The sequence below is a fragment of the Muntiacus reevesi genome, chromosome 6 (assembly GCF_963930625.1).
Source record: "Muntiacus reevesi chromosome 6, mMunRee1.1, whole genome shotgun sequence".
NCBI lineage: Eukaryota > Metazoa > Chordata > Mammalia > Artiodactyla > Cervidae > Muntiacus > Muntiacus reevesi.
The window spans coordinates 19,389,583-19,413,510 of record NC_089254.1 but is presented as its reverse complement, the minus strand read 5'-3'; the positions used below and the strand labels follow the sequence as shown (position 1 = coordinate 19,413,510).

General features: G+C 33.7%; 1 protein-coding gene across 1 annotated transcript in view; it reads left to right on the top strand.

Annotated features, from left to right (window-relative positions):
• Window positions 1-23,928, top strand: part of VWDE (von Willebrand factor D and EGF domains) — a 91,982-nt gene that overhangs the window by 54,332 nt on the left and 13,722 nt on the right. The window contains 9 exon segments of the mRNA XM_065938458.1: window positions 205-267; window positions 270-299; window positions 1,103-1,198; window positions 2,446-2,541; window positions 6,003-6,098; window positions 6,203-6,261; window positions 6,263-6,299; window positions 7,187-7,282; window positions 10,289-10,392. Coding sequence (XP_065794530.1) covers window positions 205-267; window positions 270-299; window positions 1,103-1,198; window positions 2,446-2,541; window positions 6,003-6,098; window positions 6,203-6,261; window positions 6,263-6,299; window positions 7,187-7,282; window positions 10,289-10,392 — 677 coding nt within the window.

The following is a 23,928-nucleotide window of genomic DNA, read 5'->3' as shown; positions in this document are numbered from 1 at the left end:
TTATAAACCAAAACATGCTGATGATTTATAAGTGTCTATAGAGTGTGGCCTCAGTCAACCCCACAGAACTAGATTTCATGCTGAAATAGAACTAAGTTTCCTGTAAACTACTCACAGCAGAAGGTTTTATTGTGCTTGTGCTTCATAAACATAAACTGGCTTTTTCCAAATTAGGAGCTGATTTAACACAATCTGTATCTGCAGAAGACTGTAGACCATGTTGTCACCATGGTGGAGCCTGCTTAGCTGGAAACATCTGCATGTGTCCTGTGGTTTTGTAGGAATAAGGTGTGAAACAAGCAAGCAAAGTTCTCTTGCAGTCTAATATAATGAAATTGCTCCTTGAAGAGTTGATTGCTCTAATCCTGAGATAAACCCAAACCCTCAGCAAAACATATGCCTTCATGATTTGCTATGATGATGACCATTCTGCATACCACTGGGAACACTGGGTGCCAGGAGTAAGAAAAAGAAGCTTGTTCTTAGAAGCAACTCTCTTCTGGACTCTATCCATGACCATTACTTTGAGAGAACAAGAATTCTAACTTGTTGTGTGTGCACAGTCACTCAGTCACGTCCGACTCTTTGCAACCCCATGATCTGTAGCCCGCCAGGTTCCTCTGTCTGTGGGATTCTCCAGGCAAGAGTATTGGAGTAGGTTTCCATTTCCTTCTCCAGGGGATCTTCCCAGCTCAGGGATTGAATGCATGTCTCTTGCATCTCCTGCATTGGTGGTTGGGTTCTTTACCACTTGTGCCACCTGGAAAGCTCCTCTAATTTGTTAGCTTATAAACAAATCTCATTTAATCTATGTCTATGATTACTTTCATTAGTAACAATCTTCACAGTCAACTCTTGCTTATATTCACCCCAGTGATTTTCTACTTTCCCCATCTCTATTAACAACAGCAAACAATAAAGATAACTAAATATGAAAACTGCAAACTATTTAAAGTCAAAAAATAAATTGGTTTTTATCTTTCTCTTTAATCTTATTCATTAGACAATGTGATTGGCAGTTATGAGCAACTAAGTTATAGCTAATAATATGACCAGTACCGAGTCTAATTTACCTTTCTTTTAATTTATCCTATGATCTTAGTTGTCTGTAATAGGCACTGTGAAAATGGAGGCCAATGTCTTAAACCAGACGTCTGTGAGTGTAAACCTGGCTGTTATGGACCTAACTGTAGCACAGGTAAAATCAGAAACATTTTCAGTAAATATGTCAGTTGAAAGAAATTTAAGGTGCATCAGTGGTTTAAGGTGCATCAATGGCTTAAGGATAAGGACTTGCAAAACATAAAACTAATCAGATGAGACAGGTGTAGAGTTTTTATTTCAGATAGATGTTTAAAAGCCTCTCTCTCATCTTCATTCATTATCTTTGTATTCAACCATAGGATGTATTTCAGCTTTACTCTTATCCAACCCAAACCAATTTCTTTTTTGGCTTTTATTTTTCCCTCATACTCTTGCCTTATGGTGGAAAGAAACATATTTGTGTTGCATATCTTTGAAATTTATTTTTTATCACAATGCAGACATTGTTTCATTAAATATTCAAGCAATTCTGAGTTAACTGGACATCATAATGTTATCCTATTTATTAATCACAGTATCAGGCTTAATATGTTTGCCATTATCTATGTTTAATTCATTGTGATCGAATGACTCTTCTCAATGTAAATTTAATTCAGTGTTTATAGCTTGACAACTATATGTGAAGCATGATGCAAAGGGAAATAAAGATCAATTTGTTTTTTCCCCTTTTTTCCCCAGTTACAAGAAGCATATCATTAGTGGAGAATAGGTTATAATTATAAAAAGTACTATGATACAAGTTGCATAACAAGTGACATAATAAAAGTTTAGCTTTTTGGAAGCAGAGGAAAGAGAAGTTCATTCTGACAGGCGCAGTTAAGAATAAAATTGTGTAAACTTCGTAGAACTGGGAAAATCAGGGTTAAAAATGGAATTTGGGGTGACTTTCAACGTGAAACAATGGGAAGAAGCAAAAACAAAGCATGTTCTTGAGTGTGCTAGGACTTGAGTGCAGTGTCCCTATTTGAATTGGGAAGATGACTTAAAGTCATGACTGAATGCATTTGAGCAGATTACAGACTATCCTGTTTGTGCTGTTGAATTGCTTTCTCCTAACTTCCAATTGCTTTACCAACAATGCTTACCAAGGTCATTCTGAATTCTAATAATAGCCTCCACATTCATAGCTTGGTAATATTTGTTAATGAATAAACTTTCAAAGCTATTATCTGGTTATTCCTCTCCTCTTATGTTTGGAAAAGTCTAATTAATTATAGGCTATGGGTTTAAGTGGCAGTAAAAATAAAATATTTCATTATGCGCCATTCTGTACTTCAGGGCAGCTTCCATTTTTTAAATAATAAAACTTTCATGGTCTTTCTCCCTCCTGCTGTTTACCAGCTTTATGTGACCCCGTCTGCCTCAATGGTGGTTCCTGTAATAAGCCAAACACTTGCATCTGTCCAAATGGATTCTTTGGTACACAGTGTCAGAATGGCAATTATTCTTTCTTTATAAATAAAAAGGCAAAGGAAAAGTCAGACACAAACAGAGCTCTGAGTAAACAAACATAAGACAATTTTCAAAGGGGAAGATGTTATTTATTTATTTTCTCTATTTCTTGTGACATTGCAGTTTTGGTCACCAAACTACCAGTTCATAGAAATATATGAGTTATTGTGTAAAATGTGTACTTATTCAACTTACGTTAGACTCACAACCTTGGCACATTTGTAGGACCAAGGTGTGAAACAAATAAGCAAAGCTCTCTTGCAGTCTTTCGTGTGCAATGGTGTCATTTCTGTTGCTTTCTCAGCAAAAATGTTTTATTTACAGTCAATCTAATGTGTAGTTCTAATTTTATCTCATGATCTCTCTTGACTTTAGTTTCATTAAACGTTTATGAAGAGCCAGCTACACACAGCAGTGTACCCAGTGATATGAGACATAAGGATGTACCATTTCCCCCATTTATGGCCTATGACTTTAACACTTTCACTCATAGAGTTAATGCTATAAGCTGTTTTTGCTTTTTTCAGAATCATGGGCATGACCTGAAGTTGAGCACATAGGCATGAAATAATGTCAATAAATGAAATTTTAAATCTGTTTTCTGCATCTTATTATTTTTGAGCTTATACAAATATAGAGTGGATTTTTAGTATAAGACATGATAATTTAATTCCTAAAATACATACTTTCTTTGTCATGTTACAGTTTGACCTACAATCCTGTTTTGTTTTGTTTTGTTTTTACTTAGAGGTAGGTTAGGATTCTAAGATTGACATTGAGATGGAGAAGAAACCATCACTCTAATACTAGATACATTAAGCATACAAAATGAGTTTTTCTAATTCAGATTTCTGTTAAGGAGCTAGGGTATGAACATGGAATGCAAAAACTAGATTAAGGCAGATCTTGAAAATTAGGAGACTAAATGCATGTTTAAGAGTTTTAGGTAGAAGGAGAATGTGAGAAAGAAAATAAAAAGCTATGCTTCTAATGCTATTTGCAATAGGTGTAAGATTTAGTAAGAAAATTTCTTCTCTAAAATGTATATGTCAACTATATAACTAGGTAAAGCAGGGACCCTCTAACTTACTAAACTGAACTAAAAATTATCTAATGAATACATGTCATGTTAAAATTTTTGGAGTTATCACTCTTTACAACGTCCTAGTGGCATGGATATGACAAATTCATAGTCTCCAGGCCTCAGACCTCTTTACTTTCAAGTTTGAGCTAGACAGGTGCTGTCAAATGTGAATGAGACTACAGTCAGCACTTGGCATTAAGTAATGGTATTATTGCTGTAAGAAATGTTATAGAAAGTGCAGGAAAAAATATGATCTTTATTAGGTCACATCCTTTGTAAGCCCAAATAGAGGGAAGGGAAGATGGTATACATATTGAAAGCCATTGAATAAATTAGGCAGAATATGGTTAAAATAAGTATAAGGAGCATATATTGTGTATTCTACAGATTTCGAAAGAGAGAGAGAGACACTGCACTGAAAACATGAAAGGTTAACTATTAATAAGCAAGACTTAAAATGTGAGGCTGTGTGTGTGCTTAGTCGCTCAGTCGTGTCCAACTCTTGCGACCCCATAGACTGTAGCCTGCCAGGCTGCATGGGATTCTCCAGGCAAGAATATTGGAGTGGGTTGCCATTTCCTTCTTCAGGGGATCTTCCCGACCCAGGAATTGAACCCAGGTCTCCTGCACTGCAGGCAGACTCTTTTCCGACTGAGTTACAAGGGAATCCCAAAATGTGAGGCTAGAGATGGTTAAATGTATCTTCCAATTTCCTTTATCCCTTAAATGCCATGAGCTGTTTCCATATACAAAGTAAGGCCAGATTATTTGACTCATTTTGGAATCTGATGGAAGATCCATCTGAGACCTGGAGAATCTCATAAATACATACATGACTGGGTATTCTCCTAAACTTCCTTTTCTTAAAATGGGATTAGGGGTGGCACAACGAAGTCCACATTTTATGCCATTTCTCTGTATTACTTTAATTATATATACTTTTTTGTATAGATGTAGTATTTATCTCTACACTCAAGTTTTATACGGTATATGAGTACTGATTATAACAAGACTACCCATTATAAAAAGGTCTTTTTTTCTTTTTAAGTGTTAAATTCCTAACCACTGGTATTTCTTGTGATGTTTTTGTAATGAAAGGAATATATCTCTTCCTAGTTAATAGAAATAATCAAATTGAATAAGGATTGTTGTCGTTCAGTCACTCAGTCGTGTCTGACTCTTTGTGACCTCACCGACTGTAGCCCACCAGGCTCCTCTGTTCATGGGACTCTCCAGGCAAGAATATTGGAGTGGGTTGCCATTTCTTTCTCCAGTGTAAGAATTAGAAAGCAGAAAACTTAAGATCATTTCTCCATTATAAAAAATACCAATAAAAATGCCAGAGAAAGGAAACTCAATTATTAACCAGAAGAGGCTCAGTCTAAAATAATGAATATTATTCATTTGCTAAAATCTTTCAGTTAATATTGTTTTTATACAAAAAGTGTTACATTATTTTCACCTATAAATCTATTTTAAATCAGCGGAAATTTTCTTATGTTTGGAAATTTTCAAAAGGGGAATCTGTCCACAAATACCTAATTACCAAAACAAAATAATTGGACATTCACTTTTACAACAAAAACTAAAATCCACTTAATCATCACTCAAGGAAAATTAAATTTAAAAATTTATAGGCAAGTTTACCTTTGTATTACTATTTTTAAATAACTGCATTTAATTTTCACATCAGGAAGAAGTATGAAGCAAGAAAAATCCTGTCATAAAAGATACAAACATCAACTTCTGAACTCCATGGAACAGAACCATATACATAGAAGTTACTAGTACACTGTATTCAGGATTATCTAATAAATATTCTTGAAAAAGTCAAAGATTTATTGTTAAAAAAGACTTTTTCCCAGGCCCTGAGAGGAATAAGTCACATATAAAGAAAACTCTGTCTCTATGACCTCAGTAGGTACCCAAAAGTAACTTTAAAGTTTTTTTTCTAAACATATAACCGATTTTTCTAACTTCCATAGGAACAGGTCTTATTTTGAGCTTGGTTTTGACTTCTTTTCTTGTTTTTTTCCCAGGTCATTTCACTCTTTACTTCAAAGTTTGGTGAAATGTAAGATTAGATTCATAATATTTGCACTATCATACTGAAGGCTCCATTGGTTATAAACACTTTACCAATATATTTCAAAGTATGTTAACCCACTAGCAATTTATGGCTACTAGCATTGTATTTTATGATTTAGAAATGATGGTTTTAACAACGTGCAGTTGTGATCTTATATTTTACTAGCTCATTTCTCTGCCTATGTCCCCATATATCACACATACATAATGCAACATATAATATATAATAATTGAATATATGATAGTCACAGATTGCTGCCATGTGTTCTTTCAGCTCTCTGCCAGCCTCCCTGTTAAGAATGTGGTCACTGCATGAGAAATAATGTGTGCGCCTGTCCTGAAGGATACACTGGTATGAGATGCCAAAAAAGTAAGACACTACTAAATATGCTTGCCAGCTACAGGTAAAGCAAACATATTAAACAGCAAAAGTATTAATATTTAAGGACTAAAATTTCATCCCTTTATCTCCAGGTATCTGTGTTCCCATGTGCATTAATGGAGGAAAGTGTGTGGGACCAAACCTTTGCTCTTTGTCCTTCTGGCTGAACAGGGAAACAATGCAACACACATAAGGGAAATAAATACCCTTAACATGCTAAAGTCTACATGGGAACATAAAGCAGGACTTCAGACAAAGAGCGTGTTCCTTGTTTTTTGTTTCCTTGCTTTTATTTTTTCTTATTTAGTTCTACTTTAGAATTTATCTTTTTTTTTTTTTAGAATTTATCTTTTTATTTCACTCTTCTTCCATTTCCCTGTGAAAGCAATCCTCCTTCCATTGGTTTATTACTGGACTTGCCTAAACTTCTAAATCAAAAAGGTCCTAATTTCCTTACAAAATATGTATGAGCTTTCCTAGGAAATTCTCAATTAGCATCAGTTGCATCAATGTTTCATCTTTAAAACCGTTTTCCATAAATGTCTCTTGGAATGTCAACATCAAACTCCTCTGCCTTATGTTGAAATAGATCACGTAATTTTAATTAAAAAAAATAATATATCTTTTTAAAATAGAGTAAAATGCCAATTCCTCTGAACTCTTTCTAATTAGCAGAGGTACAGGGTATCCTGTATTTTCCACTTTATCCAATACAGTTGCCAGGATAAATGACATGTATTTAAGTCCTGGTCTCAGTTATAAGTAGGAGTCAGGGAAGTTTTTAAAAATTACTGATTTCTTGGCCAGTTTAAAAAATTACTGATTTCTCAGACCAGTTCAGAACCTCCTGAGTAGTTTTATTGCTTTCAATCTATCTTTTGAGATGATGGCAGTTCTTGTTCAAATGTTTCATTTTTTCCATAAAAGTCTAACAATGGGAAAAAGTTAAGGGGAAAAATTATTTAATCATTGATTTTTAACTGTTTCTCTTTTTTCTTTAATGAAAATTGTTATCGCTTATGGTAGGATTTGACTAGCAAATTAAGTTTTAAACTTATGTATATTTCTATTTGCAGCAGTCTGCTTTCAGAAGTGTAAAACTGGTGGTGAATGTATGGCTCCCAGCACATGCCATTGTCCTACCACGTGGGCAGGAGAACAGTGTCAAATACGTAAGCCCACAGAACTCACTTTCTACTCTATGTTCTGAATTTGAATCTATTATAATTATTAAATAAAGTATAGCTTTAAGAGAAATATATACAGAAAAATAAAACCCAGTATGCTGATCCATTAAAGTTTTAGAAATGGACGGATGTCTTATCCATTCCATACCTATTTAAAAAAGAATGTATGGTATATTATATTAATGTTTTGTGTAACTTAGAAAGATCCAAAGTACAGTCTGTGGAGTGTCAGTGAATTACTCTTAGGTGGACTTAAGAAATTTTTTTTCATTTTAAAAGATCTTTTTTCTTTTTCTTCCAGTTTTCTTGCAATATAATTGACATTCTGCACTGTATAAGGTGTACAACATAATGATTTTACTTACATATATTATGAAATGATTACCACAATGTTTAGTGAATATTCATCTCATATAGGTACAACATTAAATAATTTTATTAAAAAGTATCCTTCCCTTGTGATGAGAACTTTTACTGTCTTATAAGCTTTTGTATATAATGTACAGTGGTGTTAATTATATTTATTGTGTTGTACATTTCATCCCCAGTACTTATTTAACTAGAAGTTTGTAACTTTTGACTGCTTTCCTCCAAGGGGGAATTAGACAAAGAAGGTTTTAATATATAGTTTAAAGGTTTTTCTATATTATAAGGTAGATATATATCTATCATGGAAATCAGAGAAAATATGAAAAAAAATTTTTTAAATAAATTTCTCCAAATTCCATCACCCAGAACTAGTTTATGCCTTGATTTTCTCATGTTAGCTATTTCCACTTTTAGTCATAAAGTTTTACATAGATGGGATCTCATGCTATAGACAAAAAATCAAATTTTATGCAATTTTGAAATTTATGTAAACTTAAAATAACATCTTAAAATATTAACAAAGATTGACTTAATGGGAAAAACAGAGAATCTCCTCAAAGTACTTTCAAATGTTCAATACCTACATAATATCAAAACTGGTAATGCAAATGTATTATAAACTGAAATTATGCAATTGCAAAATGACTGTACTTTTTTACTAGAAATACCTGCTCTGCTTAGTATGCTTGAACCACACTCATTTCCATTTGTCAGAGATTCTGCATATAATTTTTATGACTCTTAGAGTTTATTATTAATCACTACTCACTTCTCATTCTAGTAAAATATTTTCAAAGAATTCATTAAGTGCTAGTACTTATGTAAGAAATACGTGCTCAAAAATCAGTAATTCACATTGAAAGTTAGATGTGATAAAATGCTATAAAAAGGAACACTCAACTTCGATTTGGCCTACTCATTCTGGAGAGGGGTTGTGTGGACTATGAGAGAGAATGATGAGCTGCTAAAAGCACATTAATGTGGAAATATGCTCCAGTGATTGTGAACTCAGGTACTCTGAGCACAGTCTGAAGAAGTGCACCCTGTTTTTGCACCTTGTAGCAACTTTGTGTGAGATTTTAAAAGTCCCCGTCCTCAAAAATGCTTTACTTCTTTCTGTCTGGAAACTTGTCTAAATACTGATGATGTTATTTATACAAGTTGTTTTACTGCCATCTTCTGGAAAAATTGTTGTAATAAATATTCAAATCTATGATGTCTGTGATATGAACCGTGTTTAGTTAGCTGTGGAACCTTGTCCTGCTGTACACAATAGCTCAGATAAAAACATACCTTTCAATGTTACATTTATACTAAAGGGAGTATTATTCTTATATATGTAAGCTTCAAATATGAGCTATTTAAACAGATACTTCTCCCATGAAAAAAACTATTGTATATAATTTTACATTATGCCTATATTTAGTATTACTTAAAAGTGTTTTGGTGTCCTTAGAAATATAATTTTAAATGCTATATCAAGTTCCATAATATAAATACTGTAATTCACTTGACCTTTCCTCTCATGTTGAACATTTCTCTTATTTACAAACTGTTACTATGATAAGAATTTTTCTCTATAGCTGGGTAGGTAGGTAAATGAGGAAGGGAAAAAAAGGACAAAAGATAAATAGATACTGAAATAGATATAAGGTATTTTAAAACTGCATAGGAAGAGATTTTAAACAAGAAATTTCTAGTACAGATAATATGCATATCTTTAGGAAGCTTCCAACAGAATTGATTCACATTAAACTTCCATTAGCAGTAAATAAAATTGTTTTTGCATATGTTGGTCAGTACTGAGTTGCCCCTTTAAAATTTTTGCTAAAAAAGTTTTATTAAAAAGCAAATTATGATGGAGAAGGAAATGGCAACCCACTCCAGTACTCTTTCCTGGAAAATCTCATGGACCGAGGAGCCTAGTAGGCTATAGTCCATGGGGTTGCAAAGAGTCAGGCACGACTGAGCGACTTCACTTCATGGCAAAAAACCTTGGGTGAAACATGTTCATCTTAATTTCAATGAAACAACACTCTGCAGTCTAATTAAACTTTTATCTATTGTATATAGGAAAAAAAAAAAAAAAAAAAAGAATCTGCCTGCCAGTGTAGAGGACACGGGTTCAATCCCTGGTCTGGGAAGATCCCACATACTCGGAGCAACTAAGCCCACGCACCTCAAAAAAGAGTAGCCCTCACTCACTGCAACTAGAGAAAGCACATGCATAGCATCAGCCAAAAAATAAATGATTTTTTTAAAAGGAAAAAAAAATAAAAAGCAAATTATGAATGCTATGTAACTGATTTGAATCTCCTCTCTAAAGAACAAAAAGATGTTTTAAATACTTTAAAATGTAGCCAATGAAAATGTTTGCTTTAATAATATCGATATCTTTATGAAATAGTGAAACTGTGGTGTTCAGTTTGGGGGTGTTTGGTATTTTGATGTCTGCATATGTGGGTGTTTGCACACTGGTTGCAGAAATATAGTAGTGCAATTGGTCATTCAATGATTCTTATGTCAATGTTATAGCCAAGTTGCTGAATGGCTTCAGGTCTTTGGAACTGTCTGAAGCATTTGTGTCAAAAGACAGTAACTGTAAAAACTTGTGTATTACAGCAATTTGCAATCAAAAGTGTCTTTATGGAGGCAGATATGTACTTCCCAACATACGTTCTTGCTGCACTGAGTATTCTGGGGTCAAATGTGAAAAGAAAATAAAGGTATTTTACACTTTAAAAAAGAATGTATTACATGTTGACACCTGCCATCAAGTGGGATATTCAGTTGATAGATACAGTAATTTATACCTATTTGTTAACGCTTTTTGTTCTTTTACTTCTAAAATAGAAAATATACGCGATTTTATTATTTTCCTCTAAAACTAGAAATCATATCATTCTTGTGTCATTATAGGGTTATCTTGTTACTCAGAGTTTTCATGTGTGCTTATGGAATTTCAGCATGTAGGTAACCACTATCAAACATTATATAATATTTCATGACATCAGAGCTAAGAGAGATCAAATATCTCACAATGTAGATTTAAGACACCAATAATTTATATTTGGTCAAATATTAGCTAAAAAGACCACCTTCACCCTTTAAAAAAATTTTACCACCTTTACATCAGTGAATCACTACTTCACTGATGGGGGGAGGCATGTTTCTAAACATGTTCAGTGGATCATATGCCACTGAAGCCTTGAATATCCTTGTTCCTTTCCTTGATAATAGTTTTCTCTCTTCATTTGCATGCATGCATGCTAAGTTGCTTCAGTCCTGTCCTGCTCTTTGTAAACATATGGACTGTAGCCTGCCAGGCTCCTCTGTCCACGAGATTTCTCAGGCAAGAATACTGGAGTGGGTCGCCGTGCCCTCCTCCAGGAGATCTTCCCAACTCAGGGATGCAACTCACATCTACTCAGGGATGCAACTCACATCTCTTGTGTCCTCTGCATTGGTAGGCAGGTTCTGTACAGCTAGCACCACCTGGGAAGCCCCTCTCTTCATTTACCTGATGTATGTTCAGTTATGTCCTACTCTTTGTGACTCGGTGGACTATAGCCCGCCAGGTTCCTCTGTCTATGGGATTTTCCAGGCAAGAATAACCAGAGTAGGTTGCCAAAAAGTCATTTCAGGGAAAACAATTTTAAAAACTCTTCATATCATTAGAATGAGGATTTCTTTGTATTTTGAAAATCAAGAAAGCAATAAGACTTTCTTGCAGTTTCTGAAGTTGCCTCCCCCCTACATAAATTATAAGCCAGTGCTATGTAAACATCTATTTTGAAAGTCTCTGTGATCGTATCAGCACTTGTAAAATGAAACTGAATTTTTTAGGCCTTCAATCTTAAATTTCTAAATATCACCAGCCAAGATATTTTTTCAGTCCTGATTCCTACACAATCACCGAAAAAAGAAAAAAAAGAAAAATTGCAGCAGAACTCTCTAAAAATTTCTTAATCTATTGGTTTAGTCGCTAAGTTGTGCCCGACTCTTATGACCCCATAGACTGTAGCCTACCAGGCTCCTCTGTCCATGGGATTCTCCAAGCAAGAATACTGGAGTGGGTTGCCATTTCCTTCTCCAGGGGATCTTCCCAATCCAGGGATCGAACCCGGGTCTACTGCACTGCAAGCAGATTCTCTATCAACTGAGTTATGATCTATTAGATTTCCTTTTAAAAAGCAATTATATCCTTTTTAGCCCTTTAAAAAACCCAAGGGTCTTGAATATCAAAGTACTCTGGAGTATATTATATTTTGAAAAATGATAAGGAATTTTATTCCTGAAGATACTGAATCAGACTGGCTTGGTGGTAAAGTGGATATTATACATATCTTTCTCCTAGCACTTCTGTTCTTCATGGAAGGATATGATCTCTGATTTGAGAAAAACAAGATCATAATAGTATTATGGTTTGAAAACCAGAAAACAAAAGTTACTGAGTAACTATCTGATCAGCTATTATTGAGAAAAAATAAATATTTTAATATAAAAGTTTGAGTTTCCTGGATTTGAAGGCAATCTGAATATACTTTATTTTATTTGAGATTTTTGTATGGCACAGAAAACCCTATGACTTCAAAAGCTGTCAAGTCCATTTTGACATACTAAACTACTTCTCTATGTTCTATTCTTATGTATTTCTGTACTATCGGAATCCTTACTCATATGATAACTAGCAGATCATCATCCCCATTTATATTTCTTAGATCCGTCTGGAACCACATTAAGGAGAGAGAAAACATGAGGTCATGGGGCAAATGAAACAAAAAGAGTTAACTCAAGGACCACATGTCCTGCTCTACTGTAACCTGCTCTCCCAAGCTCTTACGGATTGCTAGAATTTCAGTGAAAGAGACAAAGAATTACTGGCTAGAAAGAAGACATGGAGAAAGACGAAATGGGGAAGGGAGGTGCTAAAGAGGGTAGTTTGATGAACAGCTTTGAGAGATGTCATAACGTGATGCCGAACTGCCAAGTGTACTTCCTACATCTCTGCCACTTGTTTACTCTGTGACCTTGGGCAAGGTATTAAACCTTACCCTGAGCCTTAATTGTTTTCATCTGTAATATGGAGCTTATATGGGGTTGTCATAGGATTAAATATGTTAAAATATGTGAAGTACCTAGAACAGTGCCTGGTATGTAGAAAACACTATGTAAGTTTGTTGGTGGTTACATTGAATAGAGAGAGGTGGAGAGAGAAAAGGATGGACAAAGAGACTTGAGAGGAAATATTGCAATACCTGAATGTCAAAAGTCTTTTCCTGGAGAATATAAAAATATTTATTTGGTTTTATTGAGCATGGATATTTCTTGAATATAACCCTTTACCAAGATGGAATCATATACAATTGTATGCAAGCTCCATTAAGTCACGAGTGTTTTTGACATTTAAATATGATCTTGATTAGATCTCAATTTTGTGACAGCAGTTCTTAGTCTCTAGTGCTTTATGTCAGGAGGAAGAAGGTAGCAAATAATGAGTCAGAATTACCTAGTTTTCTAATAGTCTTTGAAACTTGATTTCCCTCTTTCTACTGCAGGTCAAACACCATTGAGTAATATCAAGTACAAGAATGGACATTTTTATTCAAAAGAAGTTGAAGTTAACTATTAATACTTGGAAGTTTATTTGAACATCATTTTTAAAGCTCTTTTAAAGACCAAAGAAACTAATAAATACAGACTGGTCTTAGTTGTCATTGTTAGAGAAAAGGAAAGGAGAAATCCAGATAATCAAAATTTTACTTTGACATGTGATTTGTTATTAACATATTGAAATGATGTTTCTGACAGTCACAATATTTAATAAACTGAATATTTTCCCTGCCTTTACTGTGATAGTGTCTTTATCATTTGGGACCAGTCAACATCACAGAAGGCAACTGACATATCCAGACATAAAGTGTTAATGCAAAATTAGGAACTCTCAGGACTGCTGGAAGAGCCTTGGTGGGCATGGGGGAGGCTAGGGAAGAGGTCAGGAAAGCAGCTGCTGAAGGTCAGAAAAATTGAGAACGAAGATGTCACTTTAGTTCCAACCATCTAGCAGCAAACACCTTTGAAAAAATAATGGCTTCCTATTTATGTCCAGCTTCTAACTCTCTGGAAGGCTTTTTTCTTTGGTGAACTATAACCCAGACCCACACAGAGAAGGGGTTCTGGAAAATGTAGCTCCTAGCCTTAGGAGGAAGTGACAGTGATGCCAAGGGAACAAAAGTGAACTCACACGGGACATATTGAAAGCTCTGCATCTTAATGCTTTGGACTATATTCTGGGGGTAAAGCTATTACCTTTCAGTGATAAAAAATCATGTTTAGTTTGGTCTGTTTATTTTTCATCTCTACTCTTTCTGCTGCTCTGATGTGTACCATTTCTGGAGAGCAGGGGAAGAAATAATGGCATTTGGAGTTTTAAAAGACTCACTTGGTCACTGTGTTTCTGTGAAAAGGTCTTCTATTCATCCATTCTTTTCAGTACCATGATCTATTTTGATGCAGAAACGAGAGAAACTGTCACAAAATCAAATCCACCTATAAATATCAAGAGATTTGAATACTTCATAAAAGAAAATTAGATTGACATGACTGTTAAAGAAGTGGGAATGTAAACAAAGAATATATAAACAACTGAAAGCTCTATTTCAGAGATGCAAATAATTATACATTAACTAGAATTATAACACTTCTTTTTCTCTATTATATTTGACCTGAAACTTTTCATTATCTTTTTCAAAAAACATTTTAATTTGAACATGCCTATTTTAAATCATATGAGTTTACAAAACTCATTTTGTTGTTTTAAATGTAAAGACTAAGCATTCCTAGGCCATGTCTAAAATTACAAGACAAAGTGACATTGTTAGAATAAAATTATTGCCTAACTTTGATAAGAATCTTTTTAAGTAATAGCATTCAGTGTCAGAATTAAAGAAATTTTATCATTTCATCTTTGCTGAAAGGTAGTTTTAAAGAATCATTTAAGAGACTATAACATGTTTTACTACGTCTTATTTTATTACCAAAAGTATAGAAGTACAAATGCAAAATAAACCTTTAATAATTTGTATGTGGTTAAATTTGTAATCTGTTGTGAAAATAAGTGCTAGAAAGACAAAAGTACTTTAGATGAAAGTGAATAATTTTTTAAATAACTAGAATTAAAATTCCTATAGAAACTGTCATATGAAATAGCTGTAATTTTTATATCTGCTTCTGCCTCCTTTGCTCAGTATACAGCATTGCAATTTTATCAGTAACATTACTAAGCTGATCTTCAATGTATATTTTTTATAGTTAAAAAGTTATAATAGCTCAAGGATTTATCCTGAAATATCTAAGCCAGGATTTTAAAATCTTCATAAACGTTCTCCAGATCCACACCAAGATTCTCAAGCTGCAATTAAAATATTAATCCGTAGACTATGCATTTATAATAGATTTAATGGACCCGTATAGGCTAATAATGAAGAAATGCTATGGTTTACGGCTTACAGATTTTATATAAAAGCACTCCTTATGAAAGTTAATGACTCATGCAAATGGAAGTAATGTTTTAGAAATATAATGTGAATTTTGAAAAGCAAGTAATTTGATAAATTTATGGAGAAGTAATTTAAGTTTTTCTTATTTCTTGGTTATATTTTCACATCTATTAACTTCAAAAATCTTTTATCCAAAATCTATTTGGAAAATATTTTGAAGATAATGAGTGTTAGAGAATTTAAGCAAAAGTACTTCAACATGTGTAACTTTCACTGTTTATGTCATCTTCCAAAAAAGAATTCTGATCTTAAACCTTGTTTAATATGCTTGGCTATTTAGTGTTTATTCATTTAACATTTAAATGAAATATCTGAATTATCAAATATTCTTAACCTTTCTTTGACCCTCTAGAGTTGGGGAGACCTGACTTTTAACTCAACCCCAAATCTTCATGCCACCTTTTCCCAGTTATGTGAACTTGCACAAAGAGCTTCTATATTTAATTTCTTCATCCGTAAGATAGGGACAAATAATTCTCATTTCAGAGATCAGCTGGATAGTTTTTAATTTAAAATGAGATAATTATAAATAACTTTTCACAATGTCATCTAATAAATGCCCAATATATGAGTGCTATTATATATTTTTTGTTGCTAAAAATGACTTAGTGGGACCACTAAGCTGAGGAAAAGATGACAGACTCCTCTATTTGGGTTTTAGGTTTTCCAATGATTATTGTATATTGGTTTTTCTTGTTCCTGACTAAAGAGTTTACTTTTAAAAAAGCACTGATTAAACAATATGTTAGTGAAAAGCAAGATAAAATAAGTGGATGTAAATTTTCAATCAACTCTGGCATACAGTTATTTAAAATTGAGGACAGTCTTGTCCATCAATGTGAAAATAAACTTAACCTTAGCTGTCAATCTTTTAAAAATGTTTTAACTGCCAGATGGAATTAGCAGTTTCACCTGCAGATGGTGCTAGATCCTCAATTCCTAGATAACACACACGCAATGCAAAACGACCGCTGGGTAAGACAGCATATTAAACATTTAATGCAGACATGACATGTTTCAAAAATAAATTTCTTCGCTAGCATTGGTCTTTCTTGTGACCTAGACATCTGTTACACCTGGTGATTAATCAATAATTTCAGCCACTCGGCTGACTGCAGTTAACAATTCCCATTGTGCTAGCAAGGGATGAACTGCATTTGAAGATTTAGTGACAATCTATATGAGATTTAAATTGCTGTGAGAATTATTAGGGTAAGCAGAAAACCTTTGTTTTTCATACATACATTGAACTTGGGAAAGTCCAGCAATGAAAATGGTCAGTACTTTCAGATATTTCAAAGTTATAATTTTTTCTTCTATTACTGACAAATAATCATAAGTCCCATATGTGGCACACCTTGAGAGAAAAAAAGGCTTTGTAAAGGATGATGGTTTCCTGAATATACTCCTTCTTGGCACTATAATTTTATCTGAAGTAAGTAGGTTCCCCCCAGCTATATGCCTTACATATGACAATACCTGGAAAATCTTTGACTTGAGAGACTAGAAACTTGAGAAAAGTATTAAGACTTACTGGACACAAACAGTATAGTGAAAATAATTCCACTTTATTTCCCAATTCCCTCAGACAGGCAGAAAGATAAATAGATCATAGTGTGTGTGTGTGTGTCTCACTGATTCTGATATCAAATGTAAATCTTGCTCACCAAGTAACTGTGGTCCTTGCTAATGTGACCAAGAGATACTGTTAGGATCTAGTTTAGATTCTCATTCTAAGATCTCAGGATCTTCATCTGTATTTTCTTTACTGCTTTGGATCAATTCTGCCTGAGCTGAGATGTTCTCTCTTGGTTGAGGGCTCTGATTATGAATCAAAGGAAATTCTTAGGGTTTGTGTTTCCATGGCTCCAGGTTGTGTTTTTAGCCATCAAGACCTGCCATTCCTTTCTAAGGACGATCTTGATGATACCCACTATGTTAGTTTATGGAGACGGCAGCTGCAAGGTGCTTCATCCCCCTACTCCGACCCTCTTTGTTGCCATAACAGTGTCTTCTGCTGATGCATTCTCACTGATGACTTGCAATTTCTGAGGACTCCAGAAATAAACAGGACTTTTTTTCAAATTCTTTTTTGTGACAGTAGTCAATTCTTCCTTTGGAGCTGACCTGAAACCTATCTCCCCATATTAAAGATTCAAGCCATTTTCAGTATAATGTCATCATCAATACAACCTGCCTGCAGCATTACAAGTGAAATAAACTAAGCATCAGAAATGCTATGGATAGTCTGACCCCTTCATTTTCTACACAGTGGCCTGCAAAGAAGAGTACAATGGTTCAAACCAAGAAAACACCACAAAGCAGTAGCAGAACTTGGTTAAAAAAAAAAAAAAAAGAACAACTGGGGCACCTTCTCATAGCATACGTATCATGTCTCACATGAGTGACAGAAAAATATTTTGAAAAATATTTTAGTTTTCTTTTTCTCCCCAGAAAAGAAGAAACAGCTGTAGGAAATGGAAATTGACCTCACCAGAAATAAAACTTCAATTGCTCATTTTGAGGGTTGGCATACGGCTGTGGGCTTGGCTCTGCAGAGCAAAAGTGGGATTTTTCTAGAGCCATATGGTTGGAATCAAGAAGGGCAATGAGTTAAAGCAGACAGAAGGCAGTTTACGGGTAATGACAAAGTCCTAAAGCATAATATATTCTAGAATGTTTCCAATCTTAGATTCACATTGAAAAGGAGGGGGCTGCCAAGAGATGCACTGAAGTGTTTTTCTCCTGAAATGAGAAAACAAGGATCCCAGACTGTACTACCTGTCAGCTCTGCTTAGATGACCTTACCTTCCAGTCACTGTTAAACCAAATGATTAAGAGAAATGTCCTGTTTCTAATTGTTTTGAACATCATGATAGTCTTCCAAACCAGTATCTATTGAGTTTCCACAGAAACAGAAAAATTCCTTCATTAACCCATTCAGGCAGGTTGATAACAGGCTCTGCCAGTCTATATTACTAAGCACTAACTAACCTAGTGAGACAACTGACTACAAGGAGAGCTGTTTCATTCCCTATCCCTCAGAGAAAACTAAACTGACAAGCACGGTTGAAACCATGATGGATAAGCAGTTTGTAACTTCTGACAGAATTCTTGTGCTGAAAATACATATGTGAGATTTTAACTAACTAGGCTTCAAGCTCTTTGTAAAAGCTACACTGCAATTAAGATGCTACTCATTATTTTTCAGAAAGCAAATTCTTTATCATAATTCACAAGTGTCAAAAGAAGAGTATACATTCTAACACTACCATATTATAATTTTTAATGCTAAAAGATAAAATATTTAAGACAAACATTATTTTTAAACTGTTCATTTGACTTAAAATTGACATACTGTTATGAATACTTTAGCTAACACGTAATTATAATTGAGTTAACAAATGAAAATTAAAATGAAGATTTGTAACATTGAGATCCAAATTTAAAAAATTATCACATCCACTTTTAAGAGCAGTGCTACGATATGGGACCTGTCAGTGGAAATCTTGACAGTTACAGCCAATTAAGAGAATACATAAAATTTTTAAATAATAACCTGTCTTGCATATAGGGTTATTTAATAATAATATTTCAAGTGACCATCAATAGAAAAATAGTTATTATATATTTAGCTATGAAATTTCTATAAGACCATATGAAACAGTAAGTCATGCAGAACTTAATCTTACATTTTTGAAAGATGGCTATGTTATATTAAATGAAAAATATGAAAAGGCAAACTTTTAGACAATCCTACTATACTCATTTTAAAATGTGTGTTTGCATGCACATATGTTTTTAATAAAATTTCTATGAAGACATGCAAATTTTTTTTAATTGGTTACCTTAAGAAAGTATGATTAGGAGCTGAGGAGTGATTTATATAGATGTTACTTATTACTTCTCATATATATTTGTACCATCTGCTTAGAATTTTTATAATAATCTTAATTTTGTAATGTATACATTTGCAGAATCTTCAATTAGCTTCAAACAATGCAGCTCTCTTGAAATACCAAATAAGAGACATTCAGAATAATATGAATTGAAAATTAAAGAACTACTGCATAGTTTATCTTAACTGAAAAGGGGCAATTAAAATTAATTAAAAATTTAATATATTATTTTAGTAAAATTCAGTTGTGGTACTTTTTTCAGGGTAAAAAATTTTCCTAACTCATTATTGCATATGCATTTAAGTTGTAAACTGCTGTATTTGAATTAAGGAGAATGACTTACAGTCCTATGAGTATTATCATAAGATTAAAATTAATTGCTCAGAATTTTCAGCTGAGGCCAAACTGGACAGCTAATCAGTCATAAGCTAATGGTATTAGCTTGATTCTTGTTATCAAACTGATAATATCAGGCAAGGGGGTGGGCAAAAAAAAAAAAAAAAAACCTTCATATAAAAACGATGGAATGAAGTTCTTTTGTTTGCAACAGTTCTAACATTTAGAGATCACATTTACAGCAAAGACTTGAGTTTACTACCTGAATAATTCAAGTAAAAAGCTTACATGTGCTTAAATTCATGGGACCAAATATCCACAAAGTATATTTTCTACTTATAAGCTTGTTTCAGTGCCTTTTATGTGAAAATTTTGGAGCCTTTAAAAGACTGAATTAACTATACTTTAAAATGAATGAATGAACACTTTAAAGACAGAATTAAAATACACCATATATAAAACCTGAAATACAGAAGAATGAAGTAAACTTTCCTCTAAGAGACATAAATCAGATAAAAAGCAATGACTAATTTTTAGTAGAATCTAAACCTATCAAGGGTCAGTCTTGACTAGGTACAGCTTTTTTTTGTTTGTTTCAGAAAATGACCACTATCTTTCGGAAAAAAATATGTGATATTTGATATATACAAAAGAAAATGGCACTGTATCTCTGAAGTTATAAAGAATACCAAAATGGACACCTACAACTCAATCATTCAATTCAGAAATATGCCAATGACAAAACAGTTAGACCTATTTCTGTTCTCCTTTTATAATCTTGCTTCTCCCCCCTCCAAATTATTGTCCTGTATTTTGTGTTCATAACCTGTGCTGTACACCATCTAAGTCGCTTCAGTCATGTCCAACTCTTTGAGACTCCATGGACTATAGCTTGTCAGGCTCCTCTATCCATAGGATTCTCCAGGCAAGAATTCTGGAGTGTGCTGCCATGCCCTCCTCCAGGGGATCTTCCCAACTCAGGGACTGAACTTGCATCTCTTATGTCTCCTGCACTGGCATCTGGGTTCTTTACCACTAGCACCATATTAGGCAACCTCTAAGATGATCCCCAATGACCACCACTTCCTGATATTAATACCTGTAGGTAATCCCCTTCTTTTGAGGGTATGCTCAACTTAGTGATTCATTTCTAACCAACATCATATGACAGAAGGAATGACTGTCACTTCTAAAATTAGGTTATAAGATACTTAACTTCTCTCCCTACTTCCATATCCTCTTCCCCTTCTCTCTCTCCTTCCACTCTCCTCATTTTCCCTCTCTTCATCTCTAAGAAAAGCCAGTTACTATGGTACCAGTTTGCCCATAAGAAAACCTAGATAGCAATGAACTGAGGGAGGCCTCCAGCCAACCCAGGAAGAGCTGAGGCCTCAGTCCAGCAACACAGGAGGAACTGAATCTTGATAAAAACCACAAGAGGGATTTTTGAGTAGATCATCCCCAGGTCAAGCCTTGAGATGATACCATCATCCTGACTGAAACCTCAAAAGACACCATGAACCAAAGCACTTAAACCATACCTGAATTCCTGACCCACAGGTAATGTGATATAAGAAAATCATGCTTTTCTGAGCCACCATTTTTTGGAATAACTTGTTAGATAACAAATGTTTATCCTTACCTTTATAAACTTTTGATATAGAGCAAAAAGTTTATTAATTTCTGTTAAATCCAAACTTTAAGCTTTTTCAATTCTCCATTTTGTTAATTTATTATCTGCCTAATCTTCTATAATTTAGAAAGGTATTGAAATCTTTTTTCTCCTTTTTTGTATTGTATTAGTTCTCCTTGCAATTTTATCAAATTTCCCTTTATATACTTGAGGCCATTAAATTAGATGCCTACAAGTTTCTAGTATACTAAGCCTTTTCTTAGGTAGCACAACATCATGGTTAAGTGGATGGACTCTGGAGACAAACTAGCTTTTGCATTTGAACTCTAATCTTATTCCTTACAAGCTGTGATCTGAAGCAAATTATTTAACCTCCATCCTTTCATTTCCTCATCTAAAAAAAAATGGAAATATAAATAATGCCTACCTGTTGGATTTAAATGTAGTTTAAACAAGTTGATACTTTTACAGAGACAACAATAGTTGACACAGAACTATTGGTAAATCACTGTATGTTGTGACTTATTTATCCCTAATGCTTTTTACTTAATGGTTATTAAAGGTTACTTAAAATTTATTTTGAAAGCTACTCATCTTTATTTAAATTTTCCTGAAAAAATAATATTTACCTGGCTAATCTTTTTCTACTGTACTTTCAATGCTTCTCTAGCCCTAAGTTTTATGTGTGCCTCTGGAATTCAATGCAAGGCTGATTTTTTTCTTTTTTTGAAACTACTAGTCATTTTGCCTTTTAATTGGAGAAATTGTGTATCATGAATTACAAATATTTTGACTTATTTCTTATCATTTTTGTTTTACCTAGGTGTTCCACTTTTACTATTTTTTCTCTCTTCATACTTTCTTTTGGATTGATTGAGATGCTATATTTGTTTGGTTTTTGCTTCCTCTTTTCCCTTTAACTGGCTTGGACATAATATATATTTTGATCTTTATGATTACTGCCTTTGAAATTTGCAGTTGAAAAACAAAATATAAGTCACTCTTCACTCTCATTTCAAAAAATATAACTTTTTCAACAGTTTAATTCCTGTCAGTCTCTTTCCAAGTTACATGCTATTATTTATCTTCCTTTATACTCTAATTTAGAAATTATAACTATTATTTATAAAGACAACATTTGATTAAATTTAGCTAAATGTTTACTAATTTGCTTTCCATTCTTTCTTGTCTCTTAACCTTCATTTTGGAGTCAACTTTTTTCTCCCAAAGTACATTCATTTTGAAGTTCCTTTAGTAAATTTCTATTGATGGTAAATATTCTATTTTTATGTTAAAGTATTATCATGATTCCCTCTTACGTGAAAATAGTTGTGCTGGATACTTAATTCTAGTTTTATGGTTATTTTCTTTCTATACACTGAAACTTTTACTGTTTCTAAAATTTATCTTATCAACCTAATTGCTGTTACTCGGTTTTATTCTGGTTCTTATCCTACTCTTGTTTTATTTGTTCTGTAGTTTGACTACAAGGTGTCTAGATGTCATTTTATTTTTAATTTATACTGCTCAGTAAGTATTATATTTATTGTACCTATGGATTCATCCAATACCTACTCATAAGGTTGTTACAAGCACTAACTTAGTTAATGAAAGTCAAGTGCTGTGAACAGTCCTTTGCACATAATTGATACTGTCTATGTGTTTTACTGTTATTGAATAGTGATCACTTTTATCATCCTCTCCTTAATATTGCCCGCCACCACCGCCATTACTTGTATTCCTTCCTGTAGGACACCCATTAGGAATATAAAGCACCTATCCATTCCAGTCTAAATGTCAATTAACTGATCTTTCCTATTTTCCAAATCCTTGCTTCTCTGTGCTGCTGGGTAATTTGGCAGATCTATCTCTGAATCACTAGTCATCTTTTAAGTTTTGTCTAATCTGCTGTCTAACCCGTCAGTGTTGGTGACTAGCCATTCTGTGCCTGACTCTGTGCCGGGCATCTGATCTTTACAGTGTCCCACCTAGGCTCCTTCTCTGTAGTTTCTGGTGGAGCCAGGACCAGGGGAGCCTTCAGTAGCAGCCTAAGTTCAGGAGGAAGAGGAAGGAGATGTCAAGTACTTAGTCCCCCCTTGTCTCCCTGTGTTATCATAACACTTTCATTTTAAGAGAGTTCACATTTTACTTCGCTATGAAGCTGAGATTTATTCTTGGCACAAAAGGTATTTTTTCTTAAACAAATACTGAACTGCTTTCTTCTGAATCATGACCATTCCAAAATAACCAGGAAAAACAAATCATTTTGCATCATCTAAATATTACCATGCCCATCATCACTGAGTATTTTATGTGAAATTGCTTCAAGAATGTTAAAGATAAATAAGCAAATCCGTTTCCAATCTAAAGAAGAGAAGCAGAGCAATTCTCTTTAGATATACCACATCTGGTAATTGAATGGGAATTGCTGAATGAAGATGGAGAATCTGATTACAAGAAAGAAAAAAAAATATTTAGAGATCTGGTATAATGTGATGTAAAGCTTTCAGAAAAGGAAAAACTAAAAATTGCCAGAAAGTGTATTTATGAGCTAACATGATTTTTTTCCCATCTGAAATAAAAGACAGATAATCATAAAAATGCTTTGCTACTTTTCCATATATTTTATTACTTATTTATAAGCAATTACTACAACATTATGACATACATAAGGTAGAGAGGTTGAGTTAACTTATAAATTTAAGAATAACAATTCTTAAAATTAAAGAAACTACTTACATACTGTACACAAAAATCACTGCACTGGCACAAAACTTCTTCACCCCACTTATATTTTAAAATTATTCCCTAACCAGCTAAACTTATAATAAACTT